Source organism: Phocoena phocoena, chromosome 2 (assembly GCF_963924675.1).
Source record: "Phocoena phocoena chromosome 2, mPhoPho1.1, whole genome shotgun sequence".
Classification (NCBI taxonomy): Eukaryota; Metazoa; Chordata; class Mammalia; order Artiodactyla; family Phocoenidae; genus Phocoena; species Phocoena phocoena.
Window position 1 is genome coordinate 110,570,666 of NC_089220.1, and position 18,261 is coordinate 110,588,926.

An 18,261-nucleotide genomic window follows, 5' to 3' on the forward strand; every position below is an offset into this window, starting at 1 on the left:
GTCTTAGAGGCAACCTCTTTTAAGTACTAGCTTGGGCAAGTCACTTTTCCTCTCCGAGCTTTTATGTCTGAATACATACATATACCACAGGAATTGTAATCTCTTCCCTGCCTGCCTCACCGCATCGTCACCAGGAGGATCTGAGCAAATAAACCTGGAAATGCTTCATCAAGTGATCCTTAAATATAACGTATTGTTGTTTGCGGCCCACGTGTAGCCTCGCAGGTAGCAGGTGCTGAAAAGGACTTGCTGATTGGGGGAGAGAGGTATTATTTTTTCCTGTGACTGTAGGCATCGAAGCTTTGCAGAAGGGTTCCGCAGGCCGCGGAGGGGCGGGGCTCAGGCCAGAAGCCCTCCCTCTCCGGCCTTTTCCCGGAGGCGCCAGCCGGGCAAGGAGGAGGGGCGGGGAGCCTGGGGGGGGAGTAACTGTCAAACCTCCTCGGTTGGCGCCATTATTTAAATGGTACGTGCCCGTCTCGCAGCTGTACGTGCCCGGGGCGGGGCTGCGAGCCCCCGGAGCGGGGCGGAGGCCGGGGGCGGGCCGGGGAGGTGGAGGGGCGAGAGGGGACTGGCCGGGGCGGGGCCAGGCTGGCTAGAGGGGCGGGTTTAGCGGCGGTCCCCGGCGATGTTCACTGCGCTTGCGCTGACAGACGCAAGATGGCGGACAGTGCGGAACTAAAGGTAAAGCGCAGCTCGAATTCACTTCTAATATTCGGCCACGGAGACTGTGCCGCTGGTGCCAGGGGGGATGCGTCTGGCCCTGGGGGGCTGCTCGGGCCTGACTCCAACCGGGCCTGGAGTTGTAGAGAGGAGCGGCGCGCCGGGCCCCAGCCGAGGGGGCCAGGCAGCGGCGGGCCGCGGGCCCCGGGTGCCTCGGGGGCGCTGACGGGTCGTCCCCAGCGTGTTATTGTTGTGGGCGCCTCTGGCGGGGGTGGCGGGGGAAGAGATAGGGAGTCGGGAGGTGGGGGCCGCGGCTGTCCCCGGGGCTCGGCTTCCTCACCTTCCAGGCAGCCTCCCCGCCCCCCGTGGGGAGCGGGGGCAGGGGCAGGGTGTTCATGTTGGGGGCATTGGGAAAGCTCCCCGCCGCCGCTTCCTCTTCCTCCTTTGCAGTCCCGGGCTCCTGTCAGGCGCTCTCCTCAGACCCCCGGGAACTTGGCTCCTGCCGCCCCGCCCCTCCGGGGCTCCCTGCCGCCCCCGCCCCGGACTCGGTTCTCCCCGGCTGCCCGCCTGTCCGCCTGTCAGGAGGCGCCCGGGGTGCCCCGTTTGTGGGCAGCGCGATCCTGGGGCGATGGGGTGGGGATGTGGGGGAGAAGCTCCAGTAAAGTTTAGTGAACCCCGGGCTGGCTTTGGGGTTCGACTGGGGGGTGACGGGGGAATCTGCCTGGGCGGGACGGTACTCTTTCTCTCTGATTCCGGGCAACCGGGGGGAGAAACCCCCTCGAAGGGTGTGTATTTGGAAGCAGTGGTAGGTGGTGGGAAGCAGCTACTCTCTCTTCTTTTTCGTCTCTTCCTTTTGGCTGGTGTGGAGGGTGAGAGGAGCCTTCGGGGGGTCTCTGCACACACCATGATGGCGATGCTATAGCTGATGGAGGTGAATGGTTAGTGTTTATATCCCCCCGTTGCCTTTTGTTTGTAGGGACATCTTGCTGGCCATGTTGATTTGAACGAAATTTTTCCCTCATCCTACTTCAACCCCCAATAAATAGAACGTTCCTTCCTTCCTCTCAACTGTACCAATTGCTCTCGCCTCGCGAAATTGGATGAAAGGGTGCCCCCTTTTCCCCGCTTTTTCTCCCACCCCAGTCTTTACCTGATGATGGCTTCTTTACCGAAGCAGATATGCCACTACACAAGCAGTTGGGGGAGGGGGGGGTGGAACCCTTATGATTGGATTGTGACAAATGGGGCTCCGCTTGATTAATTTTGGTTCAGTAGCAAGCAGTTTTTAACTAACGCGTATTATTTCGAGGCTGTGAACGCGATATTCCCTTCTCTGTGGCTTCCTGTGTGTGAACCGAGTAGTTGGTTAAATCTTGACCCAGAGAACTGACATCTCTGTCAGAGTGGAGATCAGGATATACAGTTGTAAATCTTTGGGGAGAGTCGTCTTTTTATAATTAATGAAAATTATTTAAAGAATTATCACGGTTATAATGAAACGACAACTCCTAGAACAAGCAAACGCCAGGTATATTTCTGGAGAGTTTTTCAGTGGAAACCTTCGCTGAGGGATCGTTTTTCCCAATAGTTTTTCAATGTTAACATTCCAAAATTTGTATATTTAGGCTCTGCCTTTGAGTGTCATTCTTTTTTAATTTACTTCTAATTGCAAATTAAGGGAGGGCAGATTTAGAATGGATGGTTTCGTTTTTTCCAGTTTCAAACTATTGACTGAAATGAAAAAGCCCCAGAAATTTGAATATTTGGAGGTAATTAACTCTTGAAATAAAAAAGTGTGCAGCTTTAAGATACATGTTTTCTGTAGTTTTAAAATGTAGTCACTATGTTGCTGTGATCTTTGCCTTCTAATATTTATTTTGCTAGGAATCCTTTTGAATGATAGCTAATCAGTTCTGTTTTACGTGGACTACAGAGTAAAGCTGAAAAGCTTGTGCTGGCTATGTTGTCACTCTTGATGCTGTCCAAAGAAACTGGTATGGAAAGCACATGCTGGGAGATTTCCTCCTTTGTTCTTTCTCATTTTAAGAAAGTGCCTTTGGGGATAGATCAGATCCCTGGTGTGAGTCTTGTTAGGTAAAGTTTCTCTTCACAAAAATGAGCCTGCATCAGATGAATGCTAAACACTTGGGGGGAAACATTATTTTTCTAAAATTGGTCTCCTGTTTTGCTCTCTCCAAAATCTACTTGAGTTTTTCCAAAGGAGTTTTTTTCTAATATTATGTTCTGTTGTACAGTTTTTTTCTCCAGATTATAATAACTGCTCTTGACATACTGATCTGTCATTGTGTGTGCCCAGTACTTTGAGGAGCTGTGATAAATTGCTTAGTTAGTAATAGCTGTGTTAAACATGTTTATATTTGATTGTGGTTACATTTGCTCTTTTTTTTTTTTGAAGGGGAGGAGATGATCTTAGGAACGCCTACCATAGTTATTTAAGAATGTGTATATGTAATTTTCTGTGCAGTAAGCTTTGGAAGATACTCCTTTTGAAATTATATTTTCTGAGTGGTATTTTGTTTGTTTTTTGTGGTGTTTGGAGATAAGTAGCACTTATTCCTAATAAGGAATGAAAGGTCAGAGTAAGAATTAAGAAAAACTCAGATTTTTCACAGTTTTAGGTGAATACAAAAGTATTCCAATGGATTTCCAACTATGAAGCTTTGAGTAAATAGTGACTTTTGTTATCTTAATTTACAACCCACATTTCATTTTGCCGTGGATTGTATTCATAATTTTTTTCCTCATGACCCATTTTAGTGAGTCCTTTTAAATCTATAACAGATCTGCAAGATCAGATGGGAAAAATGGATAGATCTGTACCCCCGTAGGAATTGTGCAAGCTGCAACACTTAAAGATATTGCCAATAAAAATTAGATTATGAGTCAGACATATCAAAAAGTTCTCTGTACTAATTTGTTTATGAAAGGTTTAATTTTTCATTAGGGGAATACCCATAAATGACATTTGTAAGAATGTAGAGAGTGAGCATTTTATTGTCTTTAGGAACTCAAAAGCAGGAGGGTGTGATGGCCAGATTTTGGAAGTTAATCTGACAGCTTCATGTAGCTCCTCTTAAAGTAGTTTAAAAAAAAATTACAAATTTTTTTGCATTAAAAGTCAAATTGCGTTATATTGCTGTTTTTAACTCACTGGAGGAACAGTGGGAAGGAAGAAGTTCATTATCATTTTAGTGGAGTAAATAATGGAATTCAAGGGGAAGAGAAATCATACTTTAAAAACCATACCTTTAAAAGTAGTATCTGTATAAGCATGTCAGTAAATTCTGTTGTCATATTCTGCCTGTTTTCAAGAACTAGCCACTTAATTTTGATCTTTGTGGTGTAATTTGTCTGCTTTTATTTCAGATAGAAGCAAGTAAATCTGACAATTTATTCATGAATTTGAATTGAATTTCCATAACTTGCTTTTCTCAAGTGCCACATTTAGATGGCTTTTGTTTTAAGTCATCATTTTTATGAACAATATTTAAAAATTTGTAAAACACTTTAATATTTAAGTATTTCATATAATTGTTTTGAAACATCTCCTTTTCCTCCTCCGTTTTCTCCTGGATAATTGTATTGTCTTTCTCTTCAAAGAGTCTCTTGTAATCCCTGTTGATTGCAGTAGTGCTTAGTGGTGAGTCCATAGCTGATTAACCTTGGGTTTCTCCTGGTGAACTCCATCAACATGCTACTCCAGGGTTCTTGCTGAGGCTTTTGAGTTCAGTGTAATTTGCGCCCTTTCTTGCTTGTAACTAGGGATAAGAAAAGAAAATGTCTTAGAGTTATAGTAGGGATGGGAAGAATTATCTAAATTTCTGGAAAACTGCAGTGTTTATGATGAGACATAGCCTTTAAAAACAAACCTCTGGTTCATTACTTCATAGAATTGATTGCAGTGTGTTCTGAAGTATTCTGCTCTGGCATTAAGGACCTTGTTTTTTTTTTTTTTAATGTTGATTTTTCCATCAGTTCTTTAAGGTAGTAAAGGCAGGTAATATCTTCCTTTTACCAATAAAGTAAGCCCAGAAAAGGTAAGTGACTAGCCCAAGGTCATACAGATAAAAGTGGCAGGGACTTGAGCCTAGGTCTTGTGATTTCAAAATCCTGTACTGTAGGCTGCATTAAAGGTGCCATGTCAGTCCTGGAGCCCTCTAGGGTGCTTCGCTCACAAAGAATTCTAGTTATGTTGTTGCTAATACTTTCCCTCGTGCTCTATGCCAGGGTATTTTTGGATATTCCTTGGGCTTTTTGCAAGGAAGATTTTTGAGTTTGTTAGTTGGAATCATAGACATTAATTCTTGCAAATATCATTTTACTTGAGAAGGTTTCAGCGAATACTGAAAAGTAAGCACAAAAATAAACAGCACCTGTAATCCCAGCACTTAGAAATATCATGGTTAACATCTGGGTATCCATTTAGACTTTCTCTCTGAGTAAATGCATGTGTATATACATCACAAAAGAGAGATTGTACTACTCTTTATTTGTAATCTGCTATTTTCATGGCTGTCTTTCCAGGTTAGTAAATATAGGCTTATATGATCATTTGAAAGGTAACCTTGTATTTTATTCAGCTAGTCCCCTATCATTGGACAATCAGATTACTTCCACTTTTTTTCTTTTTTGCTATTTTAAACAATGTCTTGACAAACAGCCTGATAGAAAAGTTTGCAATATTTTTTTAAAAATTTATTTTATTTATTTATTTATTTTTGGCTGTGTTGGGTCTTCGTTGCTGCAAGTGGGCTTTCTCTAGTTGTGGCGAGCAGGGGCTACTCTTGGTTGCGGTGCGTGGGCTTCTCATTGCGGTGGCTTCTCTTGTTGCAGAGCACGGGCTCTGGGCTCACGGGGTTCAGTAGTTGTGGCTCGCAGCCTCTATAGCACAGGCTCAGTAGTTGTGGCGCACGGGCTTAGTTGCTCCGCGGCATGGGGGATCTTCCCAGACCGGGGCTCGAACCTGAGTCCCCTGAGTTGACAGGCGGATTCTTAACCACTGTGCCACCAGGGAATCCCCTGAAAATGTTTTATTCTAGTTAAATATATTTATTCTACAGACCTTTTTTTGTGTGTGCTTCAGGGAACAGTGCAAATAAGATTTTGATTAGATGAAGTGCTGTGAGTGAAAAGTAATTTTTGATTTGTTCGTTGTTTATACCTTTATTATTTCTGTTCCTGTAAATCTGTCAGTAAACATTATATAAATGCTCTGAATCAGAACATTTGATAAAGTATGAAATAGATTATGAGAATTTTTGCTTTACTCATATTTTTAATCTCAAAGCAAAGTGTCGCCATAGTATAAGATTGGTAGGTAACATTGTTGTGGAGAGGCTGTTAGAGAAAGGAGGTTACATAGGCAATGAAACCATTTTTCTATCTTAAGAACCTTTATGGGTTAAATCAATTAATAAATGCATGTGTGAATTGAATTAAGAATATTATTTGTGCAACATCTGAAAGTACTGCACTGTAGAAGGAACAGCTGATGAAATTAAGGGTATGAAATTGATCATACTCTAAATTTGATATGTTAAATTTGATCCTCACCTAAATCTTCAGCATTTATATAACAAATTGTATCATTAGAATTTTTCAGAAATAGGTGATAGAGATATTTAAAAATACTTAGTTGTCCTTTACTATCAATTTCAGAAATAGTACTAATTGTTATGCATTTTTTTTTTTGCTATTCTTACTGCAGAATGTTTGAGTGCTACTTCCTCTTCCATGTTAAAAATTGTGGAACTTCCAATTGCTTTTGATTCCCTCTACTCTTGGTTTCGTGGTAGCACGTGAATAAAAACTCCCTAAGCCCCTACTCCCCTCAGAATTTTCTGGTAAACCTTCATTCTTAGCCATGAACTTCTAAAATTCATCAAAATGAAGAAATCACCTTTTTTCCTTTTCTGCTTCACATTAGATCAAGCAAACAAAACAAACATAAACCCCTTGAACATTAACTAGTAACTTTGAATTATCAATAACTTTCACAGGACTGTTAATATATGTTCCTATTTTTAAAAGCTTCATCTCTTCCTTACCTTTCCTGCTATTCTTCTCTGCTTTCAATTTCCCCCCTTTGGTTGCCAGGTCAGTTTTCTCCAAACACTCCTTTCATCCTGTCACTCCACTGGCTTTCCATTGAAAACAGGATAAAGTCTTAGCTCTAGTTTGGTATTCAAGATTTTCTATAGTCTGACTCCAGTACATTTCGTGTGTCTGTTTTGTCTCCTCCACTGTATAGCAAAAGTTTTTAACTTAAAGCCAGAGCTGTTAGTTTGCTTTTTTATTGTTGACTAGTGTTCTGCTTTGTACACCACTCCATTTTCCCTCATCCCTACCCTGTGGATACAGTAGGTGCCTAAGATATATTCGTGAAATGAGTTACATTCAAGATTTGTTTCTGTTAGTGAGGGGGCAGATGCACATGTTTATATGACAAGTCTAAATTGTGAATGTTCGGCAATAGGGTCATATCTTCATACTTTTTTTCGTGGCTCCTGCGTAGATGAACTTGAATAACATTAAATCCAGATAATTTATGAAAGACTGTTGTAGGTTTACCGTTTACATTTCTCATTGTAATGTTATAGCAGTAAGTAGAATAAAATTTTAAAGGCCTTCATCTTCACCCCACCCACTCCTTACCCCTTGCAACCTCTTTGGTACCTATTCTATTTTTTGAGAAGGAGAGAGCATAAGTTTTATTGAGGTATAATTCGCATACCATGCATTTCACCCATTTAAGTGCACAGTTAAATGGTATTTTAATATATTCACAAAGTTGTGTAACCATCACCGCAACCAGTTTCAGAATATTTGTCTTACCCATCCCCCCCACCAAAGAAATCTTGCACCCTTCAGCTATCACCCTATTGCCACAACCCACCCCACCCTCAGGCAACCGCTATCTACTTTTTGTCCCTATAGATTTGCCTGTATTGAACATTTCGTATAAATGGAATCCTATAATATGTAGTCTTTTGTGTCTGACCTATTCATTTTTCTTTGGACATTTAATTATGTATGTCTGTATAACATTCATAATTTATTGTATGTGTGTATGTCTAGATTCAGAACAAATTAGGGACATACATGGAACTCAGTAAGTAAATATTTATTAAATGAATGTATATGTATTACTATACATAATCATACTATATACAGTATCCTTTGACTTTTTTCACTTAACTGTATACTATATTGAAGCTCTTTCCATGACATGTGCCAAAACGAGATGGTCTCTTTCTTTTTTACAGTGCAAATATTTCATATGTATGTTTGTAGAGGTTTACCTCTTGAATTTATCAATGTATATGTCTAAAAGTTCTTAACTTGTTTTGATGGTTTCCTATATATTTTTTTAAAAAAATAGTTGCCACATTTAATGTAACTCCTATAATACTAATATTGGAGTCTCACTTAAAAATAGGAATGAAAACTGTAACAGGTAAGGGTTGTTTGGCTTGAGGAGAAATGAATGTAGGCTCTTTATGGGGTGCTGGCAGTACACAGCCAAAGCAATTCATTTTGTATTTGGGTTTCTGAATGTGAGCAAGCCTGTTTTTAGCTTCATGGCATAGTGCTTAAAATAGAATTTAAACATGCTATCTTGTGCATTATGGTGAATTTTAAGACTTTTTCTTGTAGCCATGTAGGTCTAATCTTAAGATCTGAAAGATTTCAGGGTAAATATTTTTCTCATGTATTAAAATCATCAGTCTGGTCTATGGGCTTCTGTGAGTTACCCAAGAAAGAGAACATAGAGGCACCTAGGTCAGAGTCTAGCTTATAGTAGGTATTTGGTAATTATTTGTTATTTATTCAGGAAGTATCATATTCTGTCGTTCATTATATGTTTGAGTTCCGACTGTATGTGAAATACCAGATTATCAGTTGGTTTGAGCATATCACCATATAAATGTGTGTATTTATTTAAACACTCTTGTTATAGTGGGATATGTACTAAAAATATTTTTTTCTTAATCATCCAAGTAATGCACCGCCTATTACAGTGGTTCTCAAAGTGTGTTTCCCAGAACTCTGGTAGTTCTCCAGACTCTTTCTGGGGATCCTGCAGGTCAAAACTATTTTCTCAATAGAAGTAAGACATTATTTGCTATATTGACATTTGTAAAATCAGTGGTGGGTAAACCTACATGAATTAAGGCAGTAACACTAAACTGTACTAGTTTATGACATCATGCACTTGGAATTAAGATGATGAAGCAATAAAACTTATTAATTTCATTATGTCTCAATTCTTGAATACGTTTTAAAATATATTTTGTGTGATGAAAAGTCCTGTAAACCACTTTTACTGAACACCAAATCTGATGATGGTTATTAATTCAAGAAAAAGAACTTGTGCAGTTGTTTGAGTTGGCATGCTGAACTAGCTACTTTTTTGTTTGTTTTTGTTTGTTTGTTTTGCGGTACGTGGGCCTCTCACTGTTGTGGCCTCTCCCGTTGCGGAGCACAGGCTCCGGACGCGCAGGCTCAGCGGCCATGGCTCACGGGCGCAGCCGCTCCGCGGCATGTGGGATCTTCCCGGACCGGGGCATGAACCCGTGTCCCCTGCATAGGCAGGTGGACTCTCAACCACTGCGCCACCAGGGAAGCCCTGAACTAGCTACTTTTTCAATGGGATACCATTTTTATTTGAAAGAATGGCTGACAAAGTATGGTTATAAAGACTTGGGTATTCGGCAGACATTTTCTCGAAACTAAACCAAGCGAGCCTGTCACAGCAAGACAAACTGACAATATTTGTTGCTAATGATAAAATTTCAGCTTTCAAGTGAAAATAAAATTTTGGAAGATTTATGTTTGCCGCTTTGAGCTTGACAGTTTCCCAATACTTGACTTTTTTTTTTTTTTGGATAAGATCAGTGGTGGTTGTTTTATTTAATTTTATTTATGTTTTGGCTGTGTTGGGTCTTCGTTGCTGCACACAGGCTTTCTCTAGTTGCAGTGAGCAGGGGCTACTCTTCGTTGCGGTGCGCAGGCTTCTCATTGCAGTGGATTCTCTTGTGGAGCACGGGCTCTATGTGTGTGGGCTTCAGTAGTCGCAGCACACGGGCTCTAGAGTGCAGGCTCAGTAGTTGTGGCACATGGGCTTAGTTGCTCCGCGGCACGTGGGATCTTCCTGGACCAAGGATCGAACCCTTGTCCCCTGCACTGGCTGGTGGATTCGTAACCACTGCGCCACCAGGGAAGTCTCCTGGGTGGTATTAATGAATGTTATATATTGAAGTTGTAAAGTGAAAGGGTCAACATTTGGAAGAACTGCATAACTCACTGAACCAATACTTTCTAAATAATCAATGCATGGTATTGCAAAATAGTAAAAAGATCCATTGGAAATGTAAGACAAACCAACGGACTTGAGTATATCAGAGTAGGAAATGTTCATTGATATGGTTTCAGATTCCATATTGGAACAGCCTTTAAGAAACTGCCACTTGTTGAGTTTTGGTAGAGGACCAAAGAATATCCACAGTTATCTGAGAAAGCTATTGAAATATGCCATCTTTTTCCACTACATATCTGCATGATGCTGAATTTTCTTCATGTACTTCAATCAAAACAACCTAATGCAGATTGAATGTGAAAGTGGATATGAAAATGAGGCTGTCTTTTTTAAACCAGACATTAAAGAGATGTGCAAAAATGTAAAATAATGACTATTTTTACAATTTTTTTTGTCTTGGAATAGTCTTTTTAATTTAATATTTTGATATATGTTAAGTAATTTATTATTTTTTAAATGACAAATCTTTAAAAATTTTGTTTTCGTTTTTCTTTAAAAGTTTTTAATTATAGTAATATGTACATAACTTAAAATTTACCATCTTATCCACTTTTATTTTATTTTAAAAATTTATTTATTTTTGGCTGCGTTGGGTCCTCGTTGCTGCACGGGGCTTTCTCTGGTTGCAGCAAGCAGGGGCTACTCTTTGTTGTGGTGCGCAGGCTTCTCATTACGGTGGCTTCTCTTGTTGCGGAGCATGGACTCTAGGCGTGCAGGCTTCAGTAGTTGTGGCACGCAGGCTCAGTAGTTGTGGCTTGCGGGCTCTAGAGTGCAGGCTCAGTAGTTGTGGCACACGGGCTTAGTTGCTCAGCGGCACGTGGGATCTTCCCAGACCAGGGCTCAAACCCATTTCCCCTGCATTGGCAGACAGATTCTTAACCACTGTGCCACCAGGGAAGTCCCTGTGTTTAGTTTTAGAGTATTAGAGTGACCATATATAATTTATCAACCAAAGTGGGACACTTTTAAGAGTGGAAGGGGATGCTTTTAATGATGTTGCTAGAACAACAGATGTAAAATGGAAAACTTGAAGATCTTGTAATTTTTTCTAAAATACTTTTTTTGTGAAGTGCTAAGAAATGAGATGACAGTGATTTAAAAATGATAATAATAAAGAAGAGTTTTGTGGCCAAGTAAATTTGTAAAATGTTGGATGCAAAGTTAACATACTTCTTCTGCTGGACTTCTTAGGACCTTTAATGTGTGAATGTTATTTGAGAAGGGAGGGCATGATGGGGAATTATAGACTCTTGAATTTCCTGGACCGTTTTGGTTTTTTTTTTTGTCCTTATTTGAATTTGTTACAATATTGCTTTTGGTTGTTTTGTTTTTTTGTCCCCAAGGCATGTGGGATCTTAGCTTCCTGACTAGAGATCAAACCCTCACCCTGTGCATTGGAAGGCAAAGTCTTAACCACAGGACCACCAGGGAAGTCCCTCCTGGACCAGTTTTGCCCCAGCACCCTATTACTCTGAATATCTATTAACCGTATGAACGTAGTTTGGAAAACGGTGACTTGGAGTATCCTGTCATTTAAATTGGAGCTTTTTAATGTGAAGCTCAATCAGATTGCTTCTCAGTTTTAAGTTTTATTTGGGATTTTGTTTTGTCATATCTGGGCAGCTAACTTTATTACAGTGAGTAGAATTTGAAGTTTAAAAAATATAACCTCATAAAATAGTCATTATATGCAGATGACATACTATATATAGAAAACCCTGAAAACTCCACACAAAAACTACTAGAACTGAAAAATGAATTCAGCAAGGTAGCAGGATACAAGATTAACATACAGAAATCAGTTTGCATTTCTTTAACAATGAAATATCAGAAAAGGAATGTAAAAAACAATACCTTTTTAAAAATTGTATTTATTTTTAAAATATTTATTTGATTGGAGTATAGTTGATTAACAACCTTGTGTTTCAGGTGTACAGCAAAGTGATTCAGATATACATATACATGAATCTATTCTTTTTCAAATCATTTTCCCATTTAGGTTATTACAGAATATTGAGCAGAGTTCCCTGTGCTATACAGTAGGTCCCTGTTCGTTATCTGTTTTAAATATAGCAGCGTGTACACATCAATCCCAAACTGCCAGTCTATCCCTCCCCCTCCAACCCTCCCACTGGTAACCATAAGTTCTCTAAGTCTGTGAGTCTGTTTCTGTTTTGTAAATAAGTTCATTTGTATCTTTTTTAAAGATTCCCTATATAAGTGATATCATACATGTCTTTCTCTGTTTGACTTACTTAGTATGATAATCTCTAGGTCCATCCATGTTGCTGCAAATGGCATTATTTCATCCTTTTTAATGGCTGAGTAGTATTCCACTGTATATATGTACCACATCTTCTTTATCCATTCATCTGTCAGTGGACATTTAGGTTGCTTCCACATCTTGGCTATAGTAAATAGTGCTGCAATGAATATTAGGGTTTATGTATCCTTTTGAACCACGTTTTTCTCTGGCTATATGCCCAGGGAGTGGGATTGCTGGATCATATGGTAGCTCTATTTTTAGTTTCCTAAGCAACCTCCATGCTGTTCTCCATAGTGGCTGTACCAATTTACATTCCCACCTATAGTGTAGGAGGGTTCCCTTTTCTCTACACTCTCGCCAGCATTTGTTGTTTGTACACTTTCTGATGATGGCCATTCTGACTTGTGTGAGGTGATATCTCATTGTAGTTTTGATTTGCATCTCTAATACTAAGTGATGTTGAGCATCTTTTCCTGTGCCTCTTGGTCATCTGTATGTCTTCTTTGGAGAAATGTCTATTTAAGTTTTCTGCCCATTTTTTGAATGGGTTGTTTAAAAAAACAATACCTTTTAAAATCACACCAAAAAACCCCACAAAACCTTAGGAATACACCTGACCAAGGAGGTGAAAGACTTATATGATGGGAACTATAGAACATTAGTAAAGGAAATTGAAGATGAGTCAAAGAAATGGAAAGATATCCCATGCTCTTGGAGTGGAAGAATTAATATTGTTAAAAAGGCCATACTACCCAAAGCAGTACACCAATTTAATGTGATCCCTATCAAATTACCAATGGTGTTTTTCATAGAGGTAGAACAAATAATCCTAAAATTTATATGGAACCATAAAAGACCCAGAGTTGCAAAAGCAATCCTGAGGAAAAAGAATAAAGCAGGAGGCATAATCATCCCAGACTTCAGACAATACTACAAAGTTACAGTAATCCAAACAGTGTGGTATTGGCACAAAAACAGACATATGGATCAATGGAACAGAATAGAGAGCCCAGAAATAAACCCACACACTTACGGTCAATTAATCTTCAACAAAGGATACAAGAGTATAAAATGGGGAAAAGTCTCTTCAGCAAGTGATTCTGGGAAAGTTGGACAGCTGCATGTAAACCAGTGAAGTTAGAACACACCCTCACACCATGCACAAAAATAAAATGGCTTAAAGACTTGAATATAAGACAAAACGCTATACACATGAAAAGCTGCTCAACATCACTAATTATTAGAGAAATGCAAACCAAAACTGCAATGAGGTATCACCTCACACCAGTCAGAATGGGCATCATCAGAAAATCTACAAACAACAAATGCTGGAGAGGGTGTGGAGAAAAGGGAACCCTCTTGCACTGTTGCTGGGAATGTAGATTGATATGGCCACTATGGAGAACAGTATGGAGGTTCCTTAAAAAACTAAAAATAGAATTACCATATGACCCAGCAATCCCACTACTGGGCATATACCCAGAGAAAACCATAATTCAAAAAGACATATGCACCCCGATGTTCATTGCAGCACTATTTACAATAGCCAGGTCATGGAAGCAACCTAAATGCCCATCGACAGATGAATGGATAAAGAAGATGTGGTACATACATACAATGGAATATTACTCAGCCATAAAAAGGAATGAAAGGAACGAAATTGGGTCATTGGTAGAGATGTGGATGGATCTAGAGGCTGTCATATGGAGTGAAATAAGTCAAAAAGAGAAAAACAAATATTGTATATTAATGCATATATGTGGAACCTAGAAAAATGGTACAGATGAAATAGTTTGCAGGGCAGAAATAGAGACACAAATGTAGAGAACAAACGTATGGACACCAAGGGGGGAAAGTGGTGGGGGGTGTGGTGGTGGTGTAATATGCATAAAATAGATAACTAATAAGAAACTGCTGTATAAAAAATAGATAAAATAGAATTCAAAAATTCAAAAAAAAAAAAGGCAAAATGCTATAAAACTCCTAGAAGAGATCATAGAGGAGATCATAGGCAAAACATTCTGTGACATAAATTGTACCAGTGTTTCCTTACATCAGTCTCCCAAGGCAATAGAAATAGAAACAAAAATAAACAAATGGGACCTAATGAAACTTAAAGCTTTTGCACAGCAAAGGAAACCATAAACAAAACAAAAAGACAACCTATGGAATGGGAGAAAATATTTGCAAATGATGTGACCAACAGGGTTTAATTTCCAAAATATACAAACAGCTCAAAGAACTCAACAACAACAACCCAATCAAAATGGGCAGAAGACTTAAATAGACACATCAAAAGAAGACATACAGATGGTCAATAGGCACCTGAAAAAGATGCTCAACATTGCTAATTATTAGAGAAATGCAAATCAGAACTACAGTGAGGTACCACCTCACACTGGTCAGAATGGCCATCATTAAAAAGTCTGCAAATAACAAATGCTGGAGAGGGTGTGGAGAAAAGGGAACCTTCCTACACTGTTGGGGGTAATGTAAGTTGGTGCAGCCACTATGGAGAAAACTATGGAGGTTCCTCAAAAAACTAAAAGTAGAGTTGCCATATGATCCAGCAATCCCACCCCTGGGTGTATTTCTGGACAAAACTATAATTCAAGAAGATACATGCACCCCTATGTTCATAATAGCCAAGACATGGAAACAACCTAAATGTCCACAAACAGATGAATGGATAAAGAAGATGTGGTACATACATACAATGGAATATTACTCAGCCATAAAAAAATGAAATAATGCCATTTGTAGCAACATGGATGGACCTAGAGATTATCATACTAAGTGAAGTAAGTCAGAAAGAGAAAGACATACTATATGATGTCACTTATATGTGGAATCTAAAATGTGACAGAAATGAACCTATCTACAAAGCAGAAACAGACTCAGACATAGAGAACAGACTTGTGGTTGCCAATGGGGAAGGAGAGGTGGGAGAGGGATGGACTGGGAGTTTGGGGTTGGTAGATGCAAGCTATTATATATAGAATGGATGGACAACAAGGTCCTACTGTGTAGCACAGGGAACTATATTCAATATCCTATAATAAACCATAGTGGAAAATAATTTTTTTAAATAAGAACATTTGTGGGAATTCCCTGGAGGTCCAGTGGTTAGGACTCAGCGCTTTCACTGCAAGGGCCTGGGTTCAATCCCTGGTTGGGGAACTAAGATCCTGCAAGTCTTGTAGTGTGGCCAAAAAAAAAAAAAGGGCTTCCCTGGTGGCGCAGTGGTTGAGAGTCCGCCTGCCGATGCAAGGGACATGGGTTCGTGCCCCGGTCCGGGAAGATGCCGTGGAGCGGCTGAGCCTGTGAGTCATGGCCGCTGAGCCTGCGCGTCCGGAGCCTGTGCTCCGCAGCAGGAGAGGCCACAGCAGTGAGAGGCCCGCGTACCACAAAAAAAAAAAAAAATTGTATATATCTTTTTCTAAGCTTGTTTTTCTCTGAAAGCTATAAATCAAGACTAGCATATGATAACCTTAATTGTTTTTTTTGTGCACCCTGGATAGTGTTTATTGAATACTTACCTTAAGATTGGAGAATCTTGGGGGAAGATAATCATCTGAATCCTAAGTAGTTGAACAATCTTATTTGTAACCTTAAACCTTGTTATATATGGAGGGGAATTTCTTATCATGTGCCACTGGGCTCTATAGTCTTGACCCTGTTATATCCCAAGTTTTAAGGATGACCTGTATGAATATTTAAGTAGCAAAACTCTCAGATTTTGTAGGTGTCAGAAAGCTGGGAAGAATGTTAGATGACAAAATCAAGAGGAATTAATTCATCATCATCATCATCTGTGCACTTACTAGATGTCATCTACCATACTTAGCATAGGTGATATGGAGAAAAGTGTCCTTGAAAGGCTCAAAGTCTAGGGGAGGACATAGACTAGAAAATCAGCTGTTTACAACATGTGATAAATGCTGCAGTAGAGAGTGCAGGGTGCAGTTCTTCAGGGTTTTGAAAGGTTGGAATAATGAACTTGGAAAAAACGAAGTTTAGCAGCACTGTATATAAAGTTCTATTTTTAAATTTTAAAAATTGTATTAGAGGATGAGGAGGTTTAACCTAGTAGCGTTTCATGTGAAAACAATTGAATAAAGGTTTTAGTTAACCTCAGGCTTAATGTGAGCGACAATATGATGTGGACGTGACTCCCTGTCCCTGCTAAAAGAAAAGCATAACGTACAACATCCTTCCACTTGCCTAAATAAAACAGGCCAGTCAGTCTAAAATGCCTTATTAGGTTGCACTGGTAGAAATAGCTCTGTTCATAATAAGAGAGATAGTACTAAGCGTAGTCAAACTATTATCTGGATTATTTCATTCACTCTGAGTATGATGGCCAGGGTGGGAAGGGGTCTATACCAACAGGATGAAATTTTAGAACCATTGGGTAGAAGTTTAAGGAAAATTTCAATTCATAGAGCTTTTCAGTAATGTAGGATGTTTTACGATTAGATTGTGAACTCATGTAAGTGTTTCAGCAGAGGCTGAGAGACCATCAGTTAAGGAGGTTACAGTAGAACTTCATATATTAGATGGAGAGTTGGACAAGATGATTGCTAAAGTTCTATTTTAAACTAACAACATTGTAAGTCAGGTATACTTAAAGAAAAATAAATTAAAAAATAAAGTCCTATTTTATGTTATGATCCTGTGATTCTACAGTTTTTAAAAACATCATTTCAGGGCTTCCCTGGTGGTGCAGTGGTTGGGAATCTCCCTGCCAATGCAGGGGACACGAGTTCGATCCCTGGTCTGGGAGGATCCCACATGCCGTGGAGCAACTAAGCCTGTGCGCCACAACTACTGAGCCTGCGCGCCTAGAGCCCGTGCTGCGCAACGAGAGGCCGCCACGGTGAGAGGCCCGTGCACCGCAATGAAGAGTAGCCCCCGCTCTCTGCAACTAGAGAAAAAAAAAACGCGTGTGCAGCAATGAAGACCCAATGCAGCCAAAAATAAAAAATTAAAAAAACAAAAACTAAAAAAAGAAAAACATCATTTCATGGACTTCCTTGGTGGTCCAGTGGTTGAGACTCCGTGCTTCCACTGCAGAGGGTCCGGGTTCGATCCCTGGTCAGGGGAGTTCTGTATGGTGTGTGGTGCGGCAAAAAAAAAAAAAACTCATTTCAAATTCCCTAATAATGTCTGTAATTGTCAGTACTCTGCAGCATTATGTGGACTTCGGCATCTGACTTTTGAGTCTGAGCTCCGCTATTTACTATCTCTAACTTTGATTGAATAGGTTACACCTGTTACTCTGAAATAGTTCTCTTGATACTTTCCCTCTAAGGTTTTTACTTGGGACCCAGATTGAAGGCTGTGATTTAAAGATTTTGTATAGTTACAGAATGCATTTTTTATCACTTTTTGTTTTGTTAATATTTATCTATTCTTCCTTTTACAGTTCTTAACTTTCTCTCAGATAAAGTGTGATGTATCTTTCATTGCATCTTGTCTGAAACTTAAATTAGATGATATCTCCAGTTGTAAATGCAACATTTTGTTTGGTTTTGGTTGGAGGAGTTTGTGAAAAAATATTCATTCTTTTATAATTTGATGGACTTAAAATTTCTTAAAGCTTTATTTTATTTTTTTATAAATTTATTTATATATTTTAAATTTTTTGGCTGTGTTGGGTCTCTGTTGCTGCACGCAGGCTTTCTGTAGTTGCGGCGAGTGGGGGCTACACTTCGTTGTGCGTGGCCTTCTCATTGTGGTGGCTTCTCTTGTTGAGGAGCACGGGCTCTAGGTGTGTGGGCTTCAGTAGTTGTGGCTCGTGGGCTCTAGAGCGCAGGCTCAGTAGTTGTGGTACACGGACTTAGTTGCTCCACGGCATGTGGGATCTTCCTGGACCAGGGCTTGAACGCATGTGCTCTGCACTGGCAGGCAGATTCTTAACTGCTGTGCCAGCAGGGAAGTCCATAAAGCTTTACTATTTGAAAAGTGAACGATTGTTCTCATGATCATGTAT

At 39.8% G+C, this 18,261-nt stretch overlaps 1 protein-coding gene across 1 annotated transcript in view; it reads left to right on the forward strand.

Moving 5' to 3' along the window:
• The first annotated feature begins 634 nt into the window (after nt 1-634).
• Nucleotides 635-18,261, forward strand: part of PIAS1 (protein inhibitor of activated STAT 1) — a 117,960-nt gene continuing 100,333 nt past the window's right edge. The window contains exon 1 of the mRNA XM_065872971.1: nt 635-681. Coding sequence (XP_065729043.1) covers nt 658-681 — 24 coding nt within the window. The 5' untranslated portion in view covers nt 635-657. The remainder of the gene's footprint in view (nt 682-18,261) is intronic.